The sequence below is a fragment of the Bombina bombina genome, chromosome 3, assembly GCF_027579735.1.
Source record: "Bombina bombina isolate aBomBom1 chromosome 3, aBomBom1.pri, whole genome shotgun sequence".
NCBI classification, from domain to species: domain Eukaryota; kingdom Metazoa; phylum Chordata; class Amphibia; order Anura; family Bombinatoridae; genus Bombina; species Bombina bombina.
Window position 1 is genome coordinate 1,075,711,108 of NC_069501.1, and position 16,213 is coordinate 1,075,727,320.

The window sequence follows — 16,213 nt, forward strand, 5'->3', positions numbered from 1 at the left end:
AGAAATAATAACTGTTGAAGGGAAGTATATATATATATATATATATATATATATATATATATATATATATATATATATATATATATAGTGTATCGAGTGAAAATAATAAAATAAAAGATCCAATTCTGGGGTACAGATATGCAATTTTTAGTACAAGATTACAAAGATATGTGTGTTTTTTTGTTTTTGTTTTCAAAAGAGCATATTTATATTACGCAATAAGGCTAAAATAAAGCAAATAAAAACACACTGTAATAAACAAACACAAAAAGGTGGATTCTCTTCCAGTTGTCCATTTCTCAACTAGTAGTAACAGCACAACTTGACACAAACTTTATTGAAATTTTTATTACTACCAGTTGTAAAGTTTACAACAGGAATAGAGCAACAGATCATTCCACTGTAAAGATTAAAACAAAATTGACAATTTATTCTAGCGCTGGAGAATTATGCTACATTCTTTAATGTCAATTTTGCTGCTACTCAATAAAAGTTATGTAAATATATGCCGCCTTGTGCAGTATGTGGTACACTGAAAGTTATATGTGAAGCAGTGATGATGGATATTGTATTATTGTAAAAAGTAAGTCTACACCATATTTAACTTTTGGCCCTGAAAGTTTATTTATGACTTATACACCAGGAAAAGATAATTGTAATGTTTCATGAAATCAAAAATATAAATTAAAATATAGGTCCCTGCATACAAAAAAGCAACTCTATACAATCAGGCATCAGTTATATTAATCATAGTGATAAAACTTAATATTTTATTAATTATTAGTGAGCAGGTGGGATTTAAATAAATTACACATCCCCCACATGACTAAAGCTGTTTTTTCGATAACTTTGGAAATTGCTGTACAACCCTTTTCTAGAGGCTTTTCTCGCTTGACAGAGGAGTGCCAAAACCAGAGAAGACAAGAGAATGCTAAATCACATCCACTAATTGCACTAAATGACTTCTCCGTATTATGAGAATTGTGAGTGTGAAAAGCTTGAGAAAAAAGTTCTGAATAATTTATATGGAGTATGTTGAAAAAAACTTCATCAGCAGTATGAGCTGGTACAACTCATCTGACAGACCCTTTTTGGTACTGGCTCACACAATAAAATATATATCTACCAGTCTTTTTTAAACACCCAAATCTAAAATTCACATTCCAACAGACCTGATTAAGAACGCATTTACCTGGTCATTTATATATATATATTTTAAGTTTTAATATAAAACCTTTATACTCTTGGCAGCTAATAAACTAAATTGAAACAAACAGAGGCACTGACAATGCCATGACAATTTAAAACACTTATTTAGATAATTTCGGGTAGATGCCAATCAGAGAAATCAATGAGGCTTTCATGGAGTAGGTTTTTTCAAGTCTCGTATCTGTTTGATCAAGTAATTCTTCTCATCGGAGAATTGTTCGTCATCTGTTCTCTCTTTTTGGAAGCTGCTCAGGAATTCAATTAACTTGGTTTGGTTTTTTAACAGGATGTCCACAATTGGCTGTGTTTTGTTTGGATTTGCCACAAATACCTAAGATGTAAGAAAATAAATATTAGTGCATTGTCTGTAGAACATATGTTACAAGAGACATAGCAAAACTAAAAAAAAAAAAGAAACACAATTAGGTGATTTTTATTTGTTACTCCAAATCCAGTGATCAAAAGTCTGATAAACATAATTGTTCTCCTACAGCACAATCAGGAAGTTAAACGTCCATTATCTACATGTAAAAAATATTTATCCATAATCCCGCTCCCCACACACACGTTTTTTTTTTTTTTAAAGGGCCATTCTTATTGAAAAATAAAGCGCTCTTATTTGTCAGAGCATTTTATGTTTACAATAGTGTCCCTTGTGATTAACCCCCTAAAGGCATGTCAGCTGGGATTTTGATAGAAAATTACTACTTGTTTTTCCTCTTCCGCAGCTTGTAAATTCATGAGCTAATTTGACGTGCATTTATTATTTGATGATCTGTAATTTCTTTGAATTTACTGTTTATTAATATTGTTGTCATTCACGATTTTTATAGCAAGAACAGTAGCTGGTTGTAGTTTAGACTTTTATCTGCCATACAACACCACCTTGCATGAGAAAATGATTTAGACCAATAAGCTTTTAGTATTCTGCATTTAAAAAAAGTTGGCAAGTGAGTGCTATTAGCTATGACTATGGCATAAGCCAAAACGCTTCATGTGCTTCAGCCAGTGGATGGAGATTGATGTTGTGTCCATATGGATAAAAGATGATTTTATGAATTATAACCAATATGTAATTCTGAATTTTCTGTTGTATTGGACAGCAACTGCGTGACCTGCCAATCCTTTGAGTGCACCAACACTAAATACTGGTAGTGTGTACTGTTGACAAGGTAATAGAAGGTTTCCATGTCATCATAAACCAAGGCCTCACCTCAATTTGGATATGCCAAAACTGCAGTGGTAGCAACAAGATAACCTTGTAAGCTTTGAAAGCTGTGAGCAACCGGCCTCTCATGGTATATAAATTGATATCTAACATTTACATGTCTATAAAAATGCACAACTCAAACACATTACTTTTAAAATGCACTATGGTAAAACATAAATTATGCTTACCTGATAATTTCATTTTCTTTCGTGGGAAAGAGTCCACAGCCGCATTCATTACTTGTGGGAAATAAGAACTTGGCCACAAGGAGGAAGCAAAGACACACCAGCCAAAGACTTAAATACTCCTCCGACTTCCCCTATCCCCCAGTCATTCTGCCGAGGAACAAGGAACAGTGGAAGAAATATCAAGGTGAAAGGGTGCCAGAAGATAAAAAACAACACCTCAAAAACGGGCGGGGGTCTGTGGACTCTTTCCCACGGAAGAAAATGAAATTATCAGGTAAGCATAATTTATGTTTTTCTTCCTAATGGGAAAGAGTCCACAGCCGCATTCATTACTTGTGGGAAAACTATACCCAAGCCAAAGAGGACACTGAATGCCAAGACGGGAGGGTAAGAGGCGATCCAATGAAGGCACCAACCAAACATATCCCCAGAGAAGAAAAGTCCCGTTTCGTCTGAAAACAGAAAACAAAATTATTGAAAAAACAAAAAACGGCCCCATACACACGAAGCCACCAGCAGTCCAAAGGCCCGGCTAGATACCACAAGCAGACGCAACCGAGATCACAGACCTTGAAGACACCATCTCTCAGGGGCAAAACTCAGCCACACCCCCTTAGATCAACTAGGGGGCCTCGACGAACAATTCCCAGAGAGGAAGAACAAGTCAGGACAGAAGAAACAAAACCAGGTCTCACAGAAGACCACAAAGCTCTGCTCGATAGGCTAAAAAAACCTAGACATATGATCAAATAAAAGGAGCATCACAGGAAAAACAAGTGAAGGACCGAAAGAGGAACAGAAGAATCTCAAGACCCAGCAGACGCATAGACAGCTAAACAGCGGTGGCAGCATCAACCACAGAAGACGAGGCCGAAAAGGGGAAAATCCCCTACCCCAGCTAACCAGCTGAGGACCAAATACAACGCCCCAAACCACAAGAGACTGAGAGCGCCCTGTAAACAAAAGAAAAAATCTTCAGCCAGAAAATATTCAAGAGAGATGATCTAGCCAGTGGTGTGAGAAGAGGAGATGCAGAACCCACCAGGAAGGAGACAAAACTCTCGACCTTGCGCACCAAGACTGTGCAGACAGGCACTAGACCACAACAGGCTGCAGAGCGGCCGAAACATCATCCCTGAATCAATCCTCCCAAGAGATTGAGGGATCCCAAAGGATCCAATCCCCACAGAGGGTTCAGAGAACACCTCATCCGGGACCACAAGCAGCCTAAAAGGCGAGGGAGGAGCAGTAAGCCCAATAAGATCACACAAGCGGGGGACACCCGGGCGGCGGCCATCTTACAGGTCGCACTGAGCTTCAGCTCCTTAAGCTATCTACATTGGAACCTGATTTAGCATTGCATTGTTAGCAACACTTTGATCAAAACAGTGGAGAGGCTGGTCTGAAGAAGTCCGAATTCAAGATATAGGGTTTTTGAATTGTGACTAGGCTCCATAGCCCTCAGTACCGGACTTTGCACTTTGAGGCCTTCCCCTATTATAGAAGCCTCAGCCTGTCCCCACAACTAGCTGTGCCCTGAGTGCGCAGTATAAATCCAACCTTAATATGGATTCAACTACCTTTTTACTATTGGAGTTCAGCAACCTTCTAGATGCTTATCAAGTTGCTTTTGAAAACACCCTGCAAAAGGGGATATATCTCTCCACAACTACTGACCGGGATGAAGCCACGCGGGGAGACTGCGACTCTATAGGGACGGAGAGAGATGCAGCTCTTGTGCCCTGGCAGATAATACCCACCTTCCCAAGTCCTACTCATGTCTCTGCAGAAATGAGTGATGGACGGCTGGCACGAAACTCACTTACCTCAACGGTGACCTGGACGAGCCACGGGCAGGGAGCGGACGCCACCGCCATCCAGGAACCCTTTTCAGCATCTATTGGCATGGCTTGTTCCAGGCCTGATGGAGACATCTCCACAGCCGTCCGATGTTTTGGCGGTCCGAGTGGCAGAGCACCTTCAACGGATACCTCTCAGGAGATGTGGGCCCCAAACGGTGCAGGTCATGGCTGCCGCGACTTAAGTCCTACAGAGTCAGCGGGTTACCTGGGAGCAGCTATCAGAGAAGCCAAGCTCATTCCTACATTTAACATCTATCCGGCAGACACCCCTCTGAATCTCGTCGCCAAGACCTTAAGAAACAGCGAAACGTATCCCTCATCCAGCTCGCATGTTTTAGGACCCAGCCGAGGGCACCAAGATGGAGGGGATCTGCCGTTCCAGAGGACCGGAGTGGGGTGAATATGGTGACACACACTTTATTCTACACTGCGATCATATCTGCTAGAGGCAACTTAATATATGACATTAACTCCAAGATTGCGTGCAACTAACGATACCTCAATGTCTGTTACCAAGCAGTGGGATTTAGGCAAAGAGGTATCGCTCAGCAACTGATCGCAGTTAGACTTTTGAGAGCTGCACTAAGATGCTATTAGTTCAAGAGGGCTTTGTTTGTAATTATTAATTTCTGGTATTAAATATTTTGTGATAGCACCTAATCTGGACAGTTGGAGACATTTTGGGACCGCATTGGTTTGTTCTGTTTCCTTTTATCTTTTTTATTCTGGGTATATTTAGGTCAGCTCTCCTGAGTAACGCTAGGGCCAGAGTACTGTCGGGAGAATCATACCTAAGCATGTTAAGAGCAGGATTGTATATGTTTAGCCTCAAAGCCATTAGGGTTAGTCTCATGCTTATATATGTTTATTAAAGTAATATGTTAGTATATGCTATGTTACTAGGGCACTGTCAGAATTCTCATGTGCGCAACAGCTGGTATAACTCTCAGCATATGATGACTGACTTTGTTACTCTCAATGTTCGTGACGGCTTGTATATGTGTAGACTGCTAAAGTTACTGCTAGACTGTGTTAGCGTATGTTATGTCTGTGTTAGGTAACGTTACTGCTAGACTGTGCTAATATGTTCAGACTGCTAAAGTTGCTGCTGGTCATTCCCCCTGCTCATGTTAAGTTAAGTCCAAGATATAAAGGCACTGTCCTTCTGACCACTTGTTGTCCCCTCTATCTAGACAAGACCAGTGTTTATTCTCTTATTATGAGACTTTAGGTCCATAGCTATACTTAATTAACTTTAATACTCCTAGCCACCTGATTAAGTTAATCCCCCTTGCGTCCATATTGAGACAGTATAATAATGATCTCTATTAACTTCACTGCTAGCCAGGACAATCAAATATACGTTTTCCTACCTAATAGCCAGTCCATAAAATAAATTATAGTTACATTAAATCTTCTAGCTCCTGTCTAGCATTTTAATTGCTTCCCTGAATATCTCCCCTAGGAGCCTATACAAAGATTACTGCTATTACATATAGAGTAGTAGAGCATTATCTAGTTGCTTGTCCTTTATTTGGTGCACTACATTGCAGTTTTCTGTGCATGCGTTAATAGGTTTTCAGCCAATTCAGCTTTCTATCAGATTATTTTTGGTTATCCCCTTAACTCCAACATCTTTACACCTATGTTGTTATTCTAAACTCAGACAGTTTAGCTCCATATATACTTATATACTCATAGGGCTTAAGTAAATATTTCTCACATAGTAATAATTGTGCAATATGATTTGTTATGGCACATTAAGTGCTACTGTTAATTATCTTTTATACCTCTGAAAATCTATATATGCTAACAGAAACCTCATTCCACATAAGAGCCTTCTTGTTTTGCTCAGTAGCCCCTAGCTAGGGAGCATATACATTTGCTACTCTAACAGCTCTTTAACTTTTCTTTATCTATAAAGGTGCAAAGATTGTCTTCTATATACTAATTATAAGGTACAAAGTTGTATTCATAGGTACTGTATAAGTTTCATTCATGTAAACATATTATATCTATAGTTGCCATATCCTGAAGGTCCATAAGTGGCCTTATATGGTTATAATCCTCCTACTATTCATCCTACTTACAAGGTTGGAGGTCCAAAAGTGGCCTTGTTTGCTTCAAGGAGGTTGGAAAAAAGGAGGGTTTGAGTTTGATAACTTCTGTTTTATACTAAAGATACTACTTAGACAATAAGCTGTATTATTGCATTTCATATTCTCTTGTCTTAGCTCCAATTGTTATTCTGTATGATGCTTTATGGTCATGGAGTGTAATGACTACATCATTCTTTTTTTTTTTTTTTGAAGGTACCTGTATGTATATATTTCTTTTACCCTCAATAAAAATATTTAAAATTAAAAAAAAAGATCACACAAGCGCAGGAGACTAAGTTGTTCAGGTAACGGAATCCTACCCCCACCGCTAAAAAGGAGGGAGGTAGCAACAAGACACGCTTTAGAAAAATTGCGACCAGAAACATGGGGAATCCTCCCAGAAAATGGAAAAGAACCCCAAAAGACAAGTCCAAAAGGCAGCACTATCCTCAACAAATGAAGAGCAAGGTGACACCACTCCCATAGAGAAACACGAGTCCTCCAGAGGAAGACATGTGACAGGGAGCATGTGTCCAAGACACAACAGAAGAACCAAGACAGGCCTACCATCCAAAGCCCAAAAGAAGGGCACAAAACCTCCAAGAGACAAGCTCTCGAACCCCCCAACTCAGGCAACGAAGGCAAAACAACATGCCAAAACCACAAGCCGTGTGGAAAGTCTGCAGAAGGTAGAGACAGACCAGGGAAAAGGACACAACATGGGTAGATCCATGTCCTAGACAAGAAGGGAAAAAACATGGCAAAAGAACCCTTTAGAAAAAAGGCCCAGAGCCCACCCTTCTAATAAAAAGGGTAACCAACCGGAAAAGATCCAGACTCCCCAAAGGAGAGAAAATGAACCCCATCCTGACCCAACCCCTAACCCCCAAGGGGAAAACAGGGACAAGAATAGAATAGCTACATCAACACTGCCCGAATCCTGAACGCCCCTCCCCAGACAGACGGGATGGCGCTAGAAATTCAACACGACCCGAGTCCTTACAAGATCAAAAATACCTGGCAGACCATCTCATCTAGGAGAAAAGGATCTCGAACAGAGGAACTTCAGAAGGACACAGGAAAAACACTGCAAAAAACAACGTGGAACAATTCCAATGAAAAAACCTCGGACCGCAGCCACGAGACCCCGAAGAGACAGAGCTCACCTCGGCACCCGACCCAAAAGGGCGGAAAGAAACAACCGGAAAACGCTAGGTGCAGTACCCAGAGGAAGAAAACAGGAGCTTTACCAGGGATCAACCCTTCAGAAGTGGTGCAGCTAACCACTACATCACATCTCCCTTAACCAAGGCATGACACACGTCCGGGATCCCGTTGGAGCCAAAGGCTCACAGAGTCGCAGGCAGGAGGAGCGGGCCACCCGACAGCACCAGCTGTCAAAGCACCCCGACTCATTCCCGCAAAAAATATGGGAACAAAAACCAGTCTAAGAGAACGGACCTAGGAGACTCCAAAGGAACCATCCAAATCCGCAACCGCTTCCCCTCGCAAAGGGGAAGTGAAGCGACACATCAAAACCCCCCCAAAAAAACACCAACCCAGTCACCAGAAGCAGACTGACCCGGGCCAGCCCAAGCGCTCCCGACATCCTGACCCGAAGGCCACAATGAGCTGCATAGTGTAGTTTATAAAAACAAACAAACAACAAGTGAACAAGCAAGTCCCGCTGGACCAGCCAGACGCAACGTGCGTCACTAACCAAATAAGTCGCACAGAAAAAACTCCGGACCATAATCCGGGAACAACTTCCGTGGATTAACTCGGCAATCTATCCAAGGAATTCCTGTAGGAAAAATAATTAAAGGAAAGAAATCCGAACCGGATAAAAGGAATAAGGGCACCTGTAGGTATCCTAAAAATAAATACACAGAGCGCCTCCTAAAAGGCTAATACACTAGTAGTGACAAGATTATTTAAATAAAAAATATATTGAAATTCTATAGGGGTATATAAAATATTTTATAAGCTACTTATAGCTAAAATATACAAACAAGATACAAAAGTGGATCCACTTAAAATTAATTTAAGTGGATCCACTTTTGTATCTTGTTTGTATATTTTAGCTATAAGTAGCTTATAAAATATTTTATATACCCCTATAGAATTTCAATATATTTTTTATTTAAATAATCTTGTGACTACTAGTGTCTTAGCCTTTTAGGAGGCGCTCTGTGTATTTATTTTTAGCACTACATTCACCTTTTTGGGGGCGCTGGTACCCACAATACTAGGAGCTACAGACACAAGGTTGAGCGCTGTCAGATTTTAACAGATTTTTATCACCCGTAGGTATCCGCCCAGAAGGAACTAGGTCTCCGCAGGACCCGCTATACGAAGACCGGAACCTTCAGAAAAAATCTGGGAAAGATTGCAACAAACCAACAGGAGATTACATCATCATCCACATGAGTCTAGTTAGGAAAACCAAATGAGAACTAAGAAGTCCCTGTCCGATAAAGAAAAGGATCCCCCAATAGGTCAAAAGGCGACGTAGTAGGACACGCAGCTGCACAATCCTATAACGAAAAAAACATGGGGGAATAATCCCCGCCGGGGGAACTATTATAGTGCCACCCACAGTCTGAACACCTGGGATAGGCGGGCAGGAACACACCTGCGAGGAAACCTCGGGGTCCTGCAGGCGGATAAGCGCCATCAAGATAATAAAACAAAAATGTCCCGCCATCTCCGGGGGAAACAATCCACCCTGCGCGGAGGAGACATCAACGTCAGGGTCACCCGCAAGAGTAGAAGGGTTCATTTGGGAAGGAACAGAGCCCCCAGTGGCCGATGGCTCAGCAGGCCGAAGGTCCCCCGAGCCTGAGGGACCCGGCATACTAGGCAGGCACAAGAGACACGACTGGTAGACTTGCGACAACGGGCCAAAGTACGTCCTCGTCCGAGGACGATTTAGAATCAGAAATTATAATAGTCCTGGCATTAGAATCCTCCCTGGCTAATACTATCAATTAAGCCCTATATTGGAAAAACTACCGGCACATGACACCCACAATGGCTGGGGCACTCACCACCTCCTATGACCAGACCTCAGCGGAGCAGACTTTTCCATCGTCGCCACACGGTCAGGAATGTGGAAGAGAAACCACCCAAGCGTAACGACGCCCGGTCACCAGGTGCCCCGCGAAATCCAAAAAGCGCGCCACCAAAAAGTGGCAACTAGGCCCACATCGAAAGTTAAGCAAGTTTTAAAAAAAAGAATAGGTTTACACCCGAAGGTGTAATCCCAGGACTTGCGGTCTGCAAGCTCATAAAACAAGACTATGCTCAACATAGATTAACTCTAGATGTCTCGGCCACAGAGCCCATACCCACTACACAACGCAGGTTGAATCACATAAGAAACATGATTAAACACCCCTCCCCGTTCACAAATCCCCCCTAAGGAGGAAATTAGCCTTTGATTCCCAGATCGGTACAGAAGGTGACTCATACTTAGCTGTCACAATAAATCACATTACAGTCAATGTAATAAAATGAAACTATTTTACCGGAATCTACGCCGTGGAACAGGAACATGGCCCTTCAAGTGTGATGAATAGTAGCATCGCCTCCGTCATAGACTTGAGAGAAAAACATAATTTATGCTTACCTGATAAATTTATTTCTCTTGTAGTGTATCCAGTCCACGGATCATCCATTACTTGTGGGATATTCTCCTTCCCAACAGGAAGTTGCAAGAGGATCACCCACAGCAGAGCTGCTATATAGCTCCTCCCCTCACTGCCATATCCAGTCATTCGACCGAAACAAGACGAGAAAGGAGAAAACCATAGGGTGCAGTGGTGACTGTAGTTTAATATAAAATTTAGACCTGCCTGAAAAGGACAGGGCGGGCCGTGGACTGGATACACTACAAGAGAAATAAATTTATCAGGTAAGCATAAATTATGTTTTCTCTTGTTAAGTGTATCCAGTCCACGGATGATCCATTACTTGTGGGATACCAATACCAAAGTTAAAGTACACGGATGATGGGAGGGACAAGGCAGGAACTTAAACAGAAGGAACCACTGCCTGTAGAACCTTTCTCCCAAAAACAGCCTCCGAAGAAGCAAAAGTATCAAATTGGAAAAATTTGAAAAAGGTATGAAGCGAAGACCAAGTCGCAGCCTTGCAAATCTGTTCAACAGAGGCCTCATTTTTAAAGGCCCAGGTGGAAGCCACAGCTCTAGTAGAATGAGCTGTAATCCTTTCAGGAGGCTGCTGTCCAGCAGTCTCATAGGCTAAACGGATTATACTCCGAAGCCAAAAAGAAAGAGAGGTTGCCGAGGCCTTTTGACCTCTCCTCTGTCCAGAGTAAACAACAAACAGGTTAGATGTTTGACGAAAATCTTTAGTAGCCTGTAAGTAAAACTTCAAGGCACGGACTAAGTCTAGATTATGCAAAAGATGTTCCTTCTTTGAAGAAGGATTAGGACATAATGATGGAACAACAATCTCTTGATTGATATTCTTGTTAGAAACCACCTTAGGTAAAAAATCAGGTTTTGTACGCAGAACTACTTTATCTGAATGAAAAGATCAGATAAGGAGAATCACAATGTAAGGCAGATAACTCCGAGACTCTTCGAGCCAAGGAAATAGCCATCAGAAAAAATAACATTCATGATAGAAGTTTGATATCCAAGTAGAATGAAGGGGTTCAAACGGAACCCTTGAAGAACTTTAAGAAACAAGTTTAAGCTCCATGGAGGAGCAACAGGTTTAAACACAGGCTTAATTCTAACTAAAGCCTGACAAAATGCCTGGAACGTCTGGAACTTCTGCCAGACGCTTGTGTAAAAGAATAGACAGAGCAGAAATCTGTCCCTTTAAAGAACTAGCTGATAATCCTTTGTCCAAACCCTCTTGGAGGAAGGACAATATCCTAGGAATCCTAACCCTACTCCATGAGTAATTCTTGGATTCACACCAATGAAGATATTTACGCCATATCTTGTTGGTAAATTTTCCTGGTGACAGGGCTTTCGTGCCTGTATTAAGGTATCAATTACTGACTCGGAGAAGCCAACGCTTTGATAGGATCAAGCGTTTAATCTCCATGCAGTCAGTCTCAGAAGAAAGTAGATTCGGATGATTGAAAGGACCTTGTATTAGAAGGTCTTGTCTCAGAGGCAGAGTCCATGGTGGAAAGGATGACATGTCCACTAGGTCTGCATACCACGCAGGCGCTATCAATATCACCGATGCTCTCTCCTGTTTGATTTTGGCAATCAGACGAGGGAGCAGAGGAAACGGTGGAAACACATAAGCCAGGTTGAAGAACCAAGGTGCTGCTAGAGCATCTATCAGTGCGCTTCTGGGTCCCTTGGACCTGGATCCGTAACAAGGAAGCTTGGCGTTCTGGCGAGACGCCATGAGATCCAATTCTGGTTTTGCCCCAACGGAGAACCAATTGAGCAAACACCTCCGAATGGAGTTCCCACTCCCCCGGATGAAAAGTCTGACGACTTAGAAAATCCGCCTCCCATTTCTCTACACCTGGATATGGATCGCTGACAGGTGGGCAAGAGTGAGTCTCTGCCCAGCGAATTATCTTGGAGACTTCTTGACATTGCTAGGGAACTCCTGGTTCCCCCTTGATGGTTGATGTAAGCTACAGTCGTGATTGTTGCCGACTGAAATCTGATGAACCTCAGTGTTGCTGAGGCCAAGCTAGAAGAGCATTGAATATTGCTCTTAACTCCAGAATATTTATTGGAGGGAGTTTCTCCTCCTGAGTCCATGAACCCTGAGCCTTCAGGAGTTCCAGACTGCACCCCCACCTAGAAGGTTGGTCATCTGTTGTTACAATTGTCCAATCTGGTCTGCGAAAGGTCATAACCCTTGGACAGATTGACCCGAGATAACCACCAGAGAAGAGAATCTCTGGTTTCCTTATCCTGATATAGTAGAGGGGACAAATCTGTGTAATCCCCATTCAACTGACTGAGCACTGCATAATTGCAGCGGTCTGAGATGAAGGCGCGCAAATAGGCACAATGTCCATCGCCGCTAGTCCGATTAAGCGCGATTACTTCCATGCACTGAGCCACCGTGGGGCGGCGGAATGGAAGTGAAGCACACGGCAAGCATTTAGAAGTTTTGATAACCTGGACTCCGTCAGGTAAATTTTCATTTCTACAGAATCTATTAGAGTCCCTAGGAAGGAAACCCTTGTGAGAGGAGATAGAGAACTCTTTTCTTCGTTCACCTTCCACCCATGTGACCTCAGGAATGCCAGAACTATCTCTGTATGACGCAATTTGAAAGCTTGACGCCTGTATCAGGATGTCGTCCAGGTAAGAAGCCACCGCTATGCCTCGCGGTCTTAGGACCGCCAGAAGTGGGCCCAGAACCTTTGTAAAAATTCTTGGGGCTGTAGCCAACCCGAATGGAAGAGCTACAAATTGGTAATGCCTGTCTAAAAAGGCAAACCTCAGGAACCGATGATGATTCTTGTGAATCGGAATGTGAAGGTAGGCATCCTTTAAGTCCACTGTGGTCATGTACTGACCCTCTTGGATCATGGGTAAAATGGTTCGAATAGTTTCCATCTTGAATGATGGAACTCTGAGGAATTTGTTTAGGATTTTTAGATCCAAAATTGGTCTGAAGGTTCCCTCTTTTTTGGGAACCACAAACAGATTTGAATAAAACCCCTGTCCTTGTTCCGTCCGCGGAACTGGATGGATCACTCCCATTACAAGGAGATCTTGTACGCAGCTTAGGAATGCCTCTTTCTTTATCTGGTTTGCAGATAATCTTGAAAGGTGAAATCTCCCTTGTGGAGGAGAAGCTTTGAAATCCAGAAGATATCCCTGAGATATGATCTCCAACGCCCAGGGATACTGAACATCTCTTGCCCACGCCTGGGCGAAGAGAGAGAGTCTGCCCCCTACTAGATCCGTTGTCGGATAGGGGGCCGCTCCTTCATGCTGTCTTAGAGGCAGCAGCAGGCTTTCTGGCCTGCTTGCCCTTGTTCCAGGACTGGTTAGGTTTCCAGGCCTGCTTGGATTGAGCAAAAGTTCCCTCTTGTTTTGAAGCGGAGGAAGTTGATGCTGCACCTGCCTTGAAATTTCGAAAGGCACGAAAATTAGACTGTTTGGCCCTTGATTTGGCCCTGTGCTGAGGAAGGGTATACCTTACCTCCAGTAATGTCAGCAATAATTTCTTTCAAACCAGGCTCGAATAGGGTCTGCCCCTTGAAAGGAATGTTGAGTAATTTAGACTTCACATCAGCTGACCAGGATTTGAGCCATAGCGCCCTACGCGCCTGGATGGCGAATCCGGAATTCTTAGCCGTTAGTTTAGTCAAATGAACAATGGCATCAGAAACAAATGAGTTAGCTAGCTTAAGTGTTCTAAGCTTGTCAATAATTTCAGTCAATGGAGCTGTATGGATGGCCTCTTCCAGGGCCTCAAACCAGAACGCCATGCATGCAAGGGGCTGTAAAATAAAACCTTGTTGAATAAACATTTTCTTAAGGTAACCCTCTAATTTTTTATCCATTGGATCTGAAAAAGCACAACTGTCCTCAACCGGGATAGTGGTACGCTTTGCTAAAATAGAAACTGTTCCCTCCACCACCTTAGGGACTGTCTGCCATAAGTCCCGTGTAGTGGCATCTATTGGAAACATTTTTCTAAATATAGGAGGTGGGGAAAAGGGCACACCGGGTCTATCCCACTCCTTACTAATAATTTCTGTAAGCCTTTTAGGTATTGGAAAAACATCAGTACTCACCGGCACTGCATAGTATTTATCCAGCCTACACAATTTCTCTGGCACTGCAATTGTGTCACAGTCATTCAGAGCAGCTAATACCTCCCCAAGCAATACACGGAGGTTCTCAAGCTTAAATTTAAAATTAGAAATCTCTGAATCAGGTCTCCCCGATTCAGAGACGTCACCCACAGACTGAAGCTCTCCGTCCTCAGGTTCTGCATATTGTGACGCAGTATCAGACATGGCTCTTACAGCATCTACGCGCTCTGTATCTCGTCTAACCCCAGAGCTATCACGCTTGCCTCTCAATTCAGGCAATCTGGCTAATACCTCTGACAGGGTATTATCCATGACTGCAGCCATGTCCTGCAAAGTAATCGCTATGGGCGTCGCTGATGTACTTGGCGCCATATTAGCGTGCGTCCCTTGAGCGGGAGGCGAAGGGTCCGACACGTGGGGAGAGTTAGTCGGCATAACTTCCCCCTCGACAGACCCCTCTGGTGACAATTCTTTTATAGATAAAGACTGATCTTTACTGTTTAAGGTGAAATCAATACATTTAGTACACATTCTCATATGGGGCTCCACCATGGCTTTTAAACATAATGAACAAGTATCCTCTGATTCAGACATGTTTGTACAGACTAGCAATGAGACTAGCAAGCTTGGAAAACACTTTAAACCAAGTTAACAAGCAATATAAAAAACGTTACTGTGCCTTTAAGAGAAACAAATTTTGACAAAATTTGAAATAACAGTGAAAAAAGGCAGTTACACTAACGAAATTTTTACAGTGTATGTAACAAGTTAGCAGAGCATTGCACCCACTTGCAAATGGATGATTAACCCCTTAATACCAAAAACGGAATAATAAACACAGTAACAAAAACTGCCACAGGTCTACTGTGGTTGTTACCCTCCTCAAACACGACTTTTGAAGCCTTTTGAGCCCTTCAGAGGTGTCCTGTATCATGCAGAAGGAAGCTGAGTGTCTCTGTCTGTAATTCTAGCTGCGCAGAAAAGCGCTAAAATAGGCCCCTCCCACTTATATTACAACAGTGGAAAGCCTCAGGAAACTGTTTCTAGGCAAAAAACATAATTTATGCTTACCTGATAAATTTATTTCTCTTGTAGTGTGTTCAGTCCACGGGTCATCCATTACTTATGGGATATATTCTCCTTCCCAACAGGAAGTTGCAAGAGGATCACCCAAGCAGAGCTGCTATATAGCTCCTCCCCTCACATGTCATATCCAGTCATTCGACCGAAACAAGACGAGAAAGGAGAAACTATAGGGTGCAGTGGTGACTGGAGTTATAATTTAAAATTTAGAACCTGCCTCAAAAAGACAGGGCGGGCCGTGGACTGAACACACTACAAGAGAAATAAATTTATCAGGTAAGCATAAATTATGTTTTCTCTTGTTAAGTGTGTTCAGTCCACGGGTCATCCATTACTTATGGGATACCAATACCAAAGCTAAAGTACACGGATGATGGGAGGGACAAGGCAGGAACATTAAACAGAAGGAACCACTGCCTGTAGAACCTTTCTCCCAAAAACAGCCTCCGAAGAAGCAAAAGTGTCAAATTTGGAAAATTTGGAAAAAGTATGAAGTGAAGACCAAGTTGCAGCCTTGCAAATCTGTTCAACAGAGGCCTCATTCTTAAAGGCCCAGGTGGAAGCCACAGCTCTAGTGGAATGAGCTGTAATTCTTTCAGGAGGCTGCTGTCCAGCAGTCTCATAGGCTAAGCGTATTATGCTACGAAGCCAAAAAGAGAGAGAGGTAGCCGAAGCCTTTTGACCTCTCCTCTGTCCAGAGTAAACGACAAACAGAGAAGAAGTTTGTTGAAAATCTTTAGTTGCCTGTAAGTAGAACTTCAGGGCACGGACCA

At 42.5% G+C, this 16,213-nt stretch overlaps 1 protein-coding gene across 1 annotated transcript in view; it reads right to left on the reverse strand.

Annotated features, from left to right (window-relative positions):
* Positions 1–333: 333 nt before the first annotated feature.
* Positions 334–16,213, reverse strand: part of CAB39L (calcium binding protein 39 like) — a 184,223-nt gene continuing 168,343 nt past the window's right edge. The window contains 1 exon segment of the mRNA XM_053708362.1: positions 334–1,540. Within this exon segment, the coding sequence (XP_053564337.1) occupies positions 1,361–1,540 (180 nt within the window). The 3' untranslated portion in view covers positions 334–1,360.